This window comes from Seriola dumerili, unplaced genomic scaffold, assembly GCF_002260705.1.
Source record: "Seriola dumerili isolate Sdu_G_001 unplaced genomic scaffold, Sdu_1.0 BDQW01000147.1, whole genome shotgun sequence".
Lineage (NCBI taxonomy): Eukaryota > Metazoa > Chordata > Actinopteri > Carangiformes > Carangidae > Seriola > Seriola dumerili.
Genome location: NW_019174402.1, coordinates 1358464 through 1365558, shown reverse-complemented (window position 1 = coordinate 1365558; position 7095 = coordinate 1358464). Strand labels below are relative to the sequence as shown.

Genomic DNA, 7095 nt, shown 5'->3' with positions numbered 1-7095 from the left:
ATGAAGAAGGATTCAACCGTAGTTACTGTGTAAAGTTCAGTTCAGTGCAGCAGTGGTTTTCCCTGTTAACCAGGGAAACCTGAACATTCACATAATTTTACTCACCATATTTTTCTTTGTTTTGGCTGCACATATATTTGATTAAACGCTGAAATGGGGTTGAACTGAAACAAGGCACACCAAGGAAGGTTTGTTTTTCTTTTAAAAGGAACACTGATTTATAACTTCTTGTTTTCATTTGAGTTCTTGGCGCAGCTGAGAATTCGAGGATGGGGTGGGTCAAGAGGGAGCTGATGAGGACATGGAGTGAGGAATATGAGGAGAGGTATAAAGAGTTTGAGGGGTGGAGGTCACTGGAGAGAGCAGGATGAGAACTAGGATTTTGAAGGATCAGAGACAGAGGTGAGTAAGTGAAAAGTGAAGAACCGTGTGGTGGGGAGGGGGTGAACAGGAAACCCCATTGTGTGGTGACTCCAGCCATTTCCTGTTTGTGTGCCAGCTGTACTTCCCTCCTTCCTGTTGTACCCAGGAAGTCAGTGTCACATTCCAGCTCTGATCAACTCTGTATGCGTGTGTGTCAGAGTGGTCTCAGGACATTGTCATTGTCAATACCTGCATGTTTGTTGCTTCCCTAGTCTATTTTAGGAGTGTTAAAGAACAGACATTTACAGAGGATAAACATTTTGAGAGGTAGATACTTGCAGACTCCACTATTCTCCCTTTAAAATACCGTTGTATTGGTTAAGGTTTGTAGAGAGTGATAAACTTGAAATCTAGAGTTTTATAGACAAACTGAACCCAAAATGAATTTAGAGAACCAACTGAGACTCTTATTGCTGAAAAAGTACAGTGGAAACTATTAGATTTATTATAAAAAGACATGTAGTCTATTTTTAAGACTCAAATCGTTAGTAATGTCTAACAACTAAATCTAAAATATTGTTGTGTTGGATCATATGATGTAATTGTCAGCATTTAATTCTATAGTTTTAATGCTGTTCAGAAAGACCTGTCAGATGTTCAGTATACACTAATCTGCCTCGGTAAAATGAGATTAGCACTGCAACTACAAATTATTTTCATTATTGATTAATCTGCCAATTAGTTTCATGATTGATTAATTGATTAATTTCTCCATGAAATGTTAGAAAATAGTGAAAAATGCCCGTCACAACTTCATCAAGTAGCTTGTGTTATCCGACAGTGTTGCAGTCTTAACCCAAACTTATACAGTTGACTATTAAAAGGGACAAAGAAAACAAAAATTACCCCAACAATTAACCGATTACAATTAACTGATTATCAAAATAGTTGATGATTATTTTTCATCGATTGATTGTTTCAGCTCTGAATTAGATTGAGCCCACTTTTGGTCTTGGTTTTGGGCCTGTTGTCATGACTCCGACCCACCGAAACAGTGTAGATCTGTAATGTCTGATAGACTTGGCTCTCCATGTAGAAAAATGGAGAACTTATACTTGATGACATACAATAAATTCTAAACCTCCTTTTTATTTGTCTTTCTCCCTCTGTCCCTCTTCCTCTCTCCTCAGCGGTAGAAGAAGGGGAGTCTTCAGAGTGTGGAGGCACCTGGGATGAATCAACTGTCCAGACAGGTTAGTGTACAGACACATGAACGCACAAGCACACACTCACACACACTGGTACTGTAATAGAGTTCCAGCCAGCTGTCAGATCCACAGAGGAGGCTCAAGTCTATGCGTCTCCCTCACACACACACAAACACACAGACACACACAATTTGTAATATCAATTCCACATGGTTTATAATGGCCTGCTCAGGGGGATATCAAGGAGAAGAAAGAGGGAGAGATGGAGAAATGAAGTGAGTGTAGAAGGAATTAGGATGGAGGGATTGGTGAAAGTATTAGGAGAGGGAAAAATCATAAGAGAGAAAAGAGGAGATTTGAAAAGAGGGAGATATGGAAAGAGCTCTCGCTGGTCTCAGGAGTCGTACTGAATGGAAAGAGAGATGACAAAAGGGATATGGAGAGAGAAAGATGGGTGGAGGGAGGGACAAGAGAGAGATTTGTATGCTTTTTCACTACTCTCTGTGGTCTGGTGATATCTTGGGAGGAAGTCAGAGAGATGGAAGGGCTTTTCTTTTCTTTTTATTCTTTTCTTGGATTTTGTTTTTCCTTGCGGTTTCTCCAAACCAACTTCTCCATTTCTTGTACTCTATGTCTCTCCCTCCCCTCCTCCATCTTCTCTTCTCTCGTGTTTCCACCCTGAGATGGAAATTTGAAATTATCCTGACTCTGCCTTTTGCCTTTATTGAAAAAGAACAACTGAACCAACTGCTCTCTGAGGTCCATGTATGATATGAGAAATAATATAGATTTTGAGTCTAGACAGAAGGATGGCAAGTATATGGATGTGCTTAGATGGATTAAAAAACATCTCTGTACAGCTACAGTGACTCGTACAAGCAGGCTTGGAATGACCCTAATGCAAAATGTTTTCATTAAAGCATATGTTTTCATGAACAATAATGTGAAATCTAACCAGTCCCAACTTCTGGTTGCTTCATTTCACTATATTATGCAGATTTGGATCTGTTTTTTAATGAAGCCGGTCAGTTTTCAACTGCTAGTGACACTTTATGAATGAAAGAAAGCACAAAACTGTTTTGCTAATTATTAATTGATTTACTTCTTTATTGACAAGTGCGATGATGGTAAAATTCTTAGATAAAGTGGAATTCAGCAGATACAAAGTAGGCAGTGTCTAAAAAAGCCCTTTTGAAGACTCCACTTCAGCTCCTTGTGATAACTTTCGTGATCGATTAATCTACTTAATTATGTTCTCCATTAGTTGATTAAATAAAAGTTCCCATGGTTTATTGTGAGGTCTTACAGTGTCTTCTTTTTCCAGCCAAAAGTCCAAAAACCAAATATTAACAGTGTAGTATCACAGAGAAGACTGAGATAACTAAGACATATTCATATTTGAGAAGCTAGAGGTAGTGAATCTTTGCCATTTTTGCTTAAGATATGCCTTTATGATTTACCATTTATCATTACAGCTCTGCGATTCAAGGTAAATGACATGACTAGAAATATAGTATCATTGGTAGGTGTAGTATTATGCCCTTACTTGGCCCCTCTTTCAGTTTGGATTTTACTGTCAGTTCCTTGTCCCAGCATCCTCTGCTGCATCATTTTTTGTGTCCTCTGGATTCATGCCTCTGGCTGCCTTCATAAATCTCTCTGTATCTTTCTTTCTTACTCCCTGCCTGTCAGTCTCTCTCTCTCTCTTCTTCCACACCTACCACCTTTTTTTTTACTGTTTGTATCAGTATCACAACTGCTGTAATGAGTCAAAGATTCCAGGGTGAGCGATAGTGCATCTGCTCGGTCCATATGCCAGCCCTGGTACAACACAGCTATTGGCATTTTTCTCACTGTTGTCAGTGGTGCTTAGCACAGATAAAATTAAACATTTTCCCAAACCATGCCAAAAAAATGGTTTGACTACTTTAGGTGTTTGTCAGCTGAAGCTAGTTTTTCTGCTCTGGTTTGCAGCCTATCAGAGAACACTTAAACACTTCCTCTGACTAGATCCCAACAGGGAAATAAGATACTGCTGAATGTGGTAAATATGCAGTTATCTCTCTCTCTACCTCTCCTGCCCTGTCTCTCGTTCAGCTCTACAGGGATAGAAGGATAGGAAAGTATGACCCTTGGGGTGTCTATGACGTGCTGAACCCTCCCATCCCTGCCGCCCTCCCTTCTTCAGACCCATGCTAACTCTCCTCCAGGGGCCGCTATACGGGTCTACATCTGTGTGTGTGTGTGTGTGTATGTGTGTGTGTGTGCGTGTGAGTGTGTGTGCGTGCGTGTGTGTGTGTATGTGTGTGTGTTAAGGGGGGTGCTGACTGAGGTCCTGGGTGGCTCACTAGAACTGCTGTGTGTGTCAGTTCCTGCAGGAAACTGGAGTCCCATGACACACACACACACACACACACACACACACACACACACACACCTATCTCACACTCTTTCTCCCATAAAAACATACTGTCCCATATTCCCTTACTCAGCCACTCTTCCAATTTGGATTTTACCGTCAATTCCCTGTCCCAGCATCCTCTGCATCACTTTTTCTGTCCTTCTCTGCATGCTTGTCTCTTTCTGCCTTCCTTAAGCGCTATGTATCTTTCTTTCTCCTTGTCCGTCACTCTCTCTCTCCTTCCACCCCTTACTTTCTTTTTTTACTGTTTATCTGTGCTCATATTACAATAAGTGCGTGTGTGAGAGAGAAAAAGAGTGACAATTGCTGTCCATCACTTATTCAAGATGATTAAAAAGAAAAAAGACCTTGGTTCCTTTACTCCCTGGGAGATGGTGTTGACAAGGACAGGGTGAGAAAGAGAGACAAAAGAGAGAATGGAAACATATACCTTCCCATCCTGCTATTAAATTCACAAACTTCCACCCCTCCTCTGTCTTTTCTCCACTCTTTTCTCTCTCTCCCTCTCCGTCTCTTTCATTTTCTCTGGAAAATGTGTGTTGAGTTTGGAAAGACCCACGGGAGGGAAGGAGGAGGAGGCGGGAGGCTGACTCGAAGGGAATAGCATAGAGTCAACCTATTCTCCCCTTTCCTACATCTCCTCTTTTCCTTTCCTTCTCTTCCTTCTCCACCCTGGTGAATCTGCCCCAGAGAGGAGCCATCGAAGGCTGAAGATGCCAACGCACCCTTCGTCTCTTTTTCCCTCTGCCCCGCTGCTCCTCTGTGGGACAGAAAAACAACTTCTTATCTTCCTCCCTTATTTTCTCCCTTGTTCCCTCGCTCTCCCAGTAGGCTGGGAGAAGAAAAAGAGAGAAGTTGCCAGGAATAGAGAAAGGGAATGAGAATGGGTAAAGGACAGGTAGAAGCAAAGTTGTCAGAATTGTCTGTTCAAACTTCATTGTATGTTGAGTCTCATGTAGGAGAACAAACGTGGAAGGGGTGAGACACATGTCCAACCAGGCAGGAGTGCACTTCAGAGGCATGTGTGTCTGTGTCAGTGATGAAAACCTCCTCTCTTTCTCTAGAGTCTTGTTTTTCTCATTTCTTGTCTGACAGTCTACTGTAGACTACACACACACACACACACACACACACACACACACACACACACACACATATATACACACGCTTACTGTTTCTCTTGGACAAAATACACACAAAAGTGCACATAGTCACATAGAAAGAGTCAGTGAGTCATCATGGAAAAGGTTTGTCAGGTCCCCAAGCTGAAACTGAGAAACTGAGACCTCCTGCATTATTGTTATTCAGAGTTTAAGAACTATGTGAATGTGTGGGAATGAGTGTGTGTGTGTGTGTGTGTGTGTGTGTGTGTGTGTGTTTATGGGTGTGTGGGGACACAGACATGACTTGCCAGCCGGGAAGTTGCCTCCACCTATCAAATGACAGAAATGATCAGTATAGCTGGATCAATTCAGTTTACATTTATACAGTTTTCAAATTCAAGTGTCCTTGAAACTCAAAAACTGAAAAAGTCTGAATTGCGTTTTCCCTCCAGTTCACATATTTCGTGTTTAATACTACTCTCTAGTGTGAGTGGGTCCATGTGCACTTGTCATCTGGTATCTTCTGGGAGTATTTACCATTTTGAAAAATGTCAGCAGAGAGGTATTTCCTCCAGTGTAATGACCCAGAATCCTTCAAATTCAGCAGCAGATGAACATATCCTATATGCTCTGCATGGTTGTAGTTTAGTAGGATAGATGCACCACAATGATGTGCTACACTAAACATCTGGCTACATCACCGTAGGTCCTTGTGGGGGACAGATGTGCAAAGTAAGTTTGACCCTTGACCCTGTGTTTGCCTAGAGTCTATTTCTGAGCCTTTTACATTCACTTTATTTGTAGAATGATAGCAAACTGAAATAAAATCTCAAGGAAAATCATCTTCTTCAAAAAAGAGAAAATTGATTTAAGAGCCCTGATGAATCCTAAAACAGTAAAACGAGCTAATAAATGAATCAAATCTTAACTTCATGATAGCTAGATTGGAGGATACATAATCTCTGCTACAAGTGATCCATCTAATGGGGTGTAACTAATGTCAGGAAGTGAGATAAATGTATAAGAGGAAATGTAAAAAAGAGTATGTTAGAGAAGGAGAGAGAATGAGGAGAGATTACTGGGTTTACTGTAATATCTTTATGATGACCAGAGCTGAGATAAACAGGACACTGGCCTTTCTCCCTCTTTCTCCTGCTTCCTCTCTCTCTTTTCCTATTCTTCTATCCCTCTCTCACCGCTACCCTCTGGAGGTCCATAATGTAGTTTTAATTTCCCCAAGGCTACCACAGGAAAACAGTTCCTGTCTGTGTGTGTGTGTGTGTGTGTGTGTATGTGTGTGTGTGTGTGTGAACTATTATTGCCTGCTTGTGACAGCGCACAGTGCATCTGTGTTTTTGTCTGTATTGCAGCATTTAAGCCCTTTGTTTTTTGTGTGTGCAATTTTTGTTGGTGTGTGTTTGTGCCCCAGAAATTCAAATAAGTGAGCAGCTGTCAACTTAATTGTGAGAACTCTTTTCTGCCAATCTGAGAGTCTGTGTATTGCATGTCCGGCTGATTTTATGAGTTTATTTGTTTATATACAGTGTGTGTGTGTGTGTGTGTGTGTGTGTGTGTGTGTGTGTGTGATTTCTGCTTCCTTCCATGACGTGAATGGCTCTTTCATCATCCTGTTTCCAGACATTCGTGTTGGGTGCTGCTCTCCCTTGCCGCAATACATCCCAGGGGTCTGTGTGTGTGTGTAGGTGTGTGCATATGTATGTGTGTGCGTGTGCGTATTTATGTGTGACTGGTACTCTGTGTTGCAGATCTCCTCCTGAGGGAGTGGGGCTTGTATTGTGAAAACACATACAAACAGGCTATAGTTGGGGAAAGAACATGAGGTGGAAGGTAAAGGGGAGGGGGTGAGGAGAGATGGCTTCTTTATATAGCCACCTAACATGCGCACACACACACACACACACACACACACACACACACACACACACACACACACACACACACACACACACACAAACACACAAACAATGAGAGAGAGGGA

General features: G+C 41.6%; 1 protein-coding gene across 1 annotated transcript in view; it reads left to right on the top strand.

The window, feature by feature from the left end:
• The first annotated feature begins 269 nt into the window (after positions 1 to 269).
• znf423 (zinc finger protein 423) overlaps positions 270 to 7095 on the top strand; it is a 128255-nt gene continuing 121429 nt past the window's right edge. The window contains exons 1-2 of the mRNA XM_022749854.1: positions 270 to 306; positions 1554 to 1616. Coding sequence (XP_022605575.1) covers positions 270 to 306; positions 1554 to 1616 — 100 coding nt within the window. The remainder of the gene's footprint in view (positions 307 to 1553; positions 1617 to 7095) is intronic.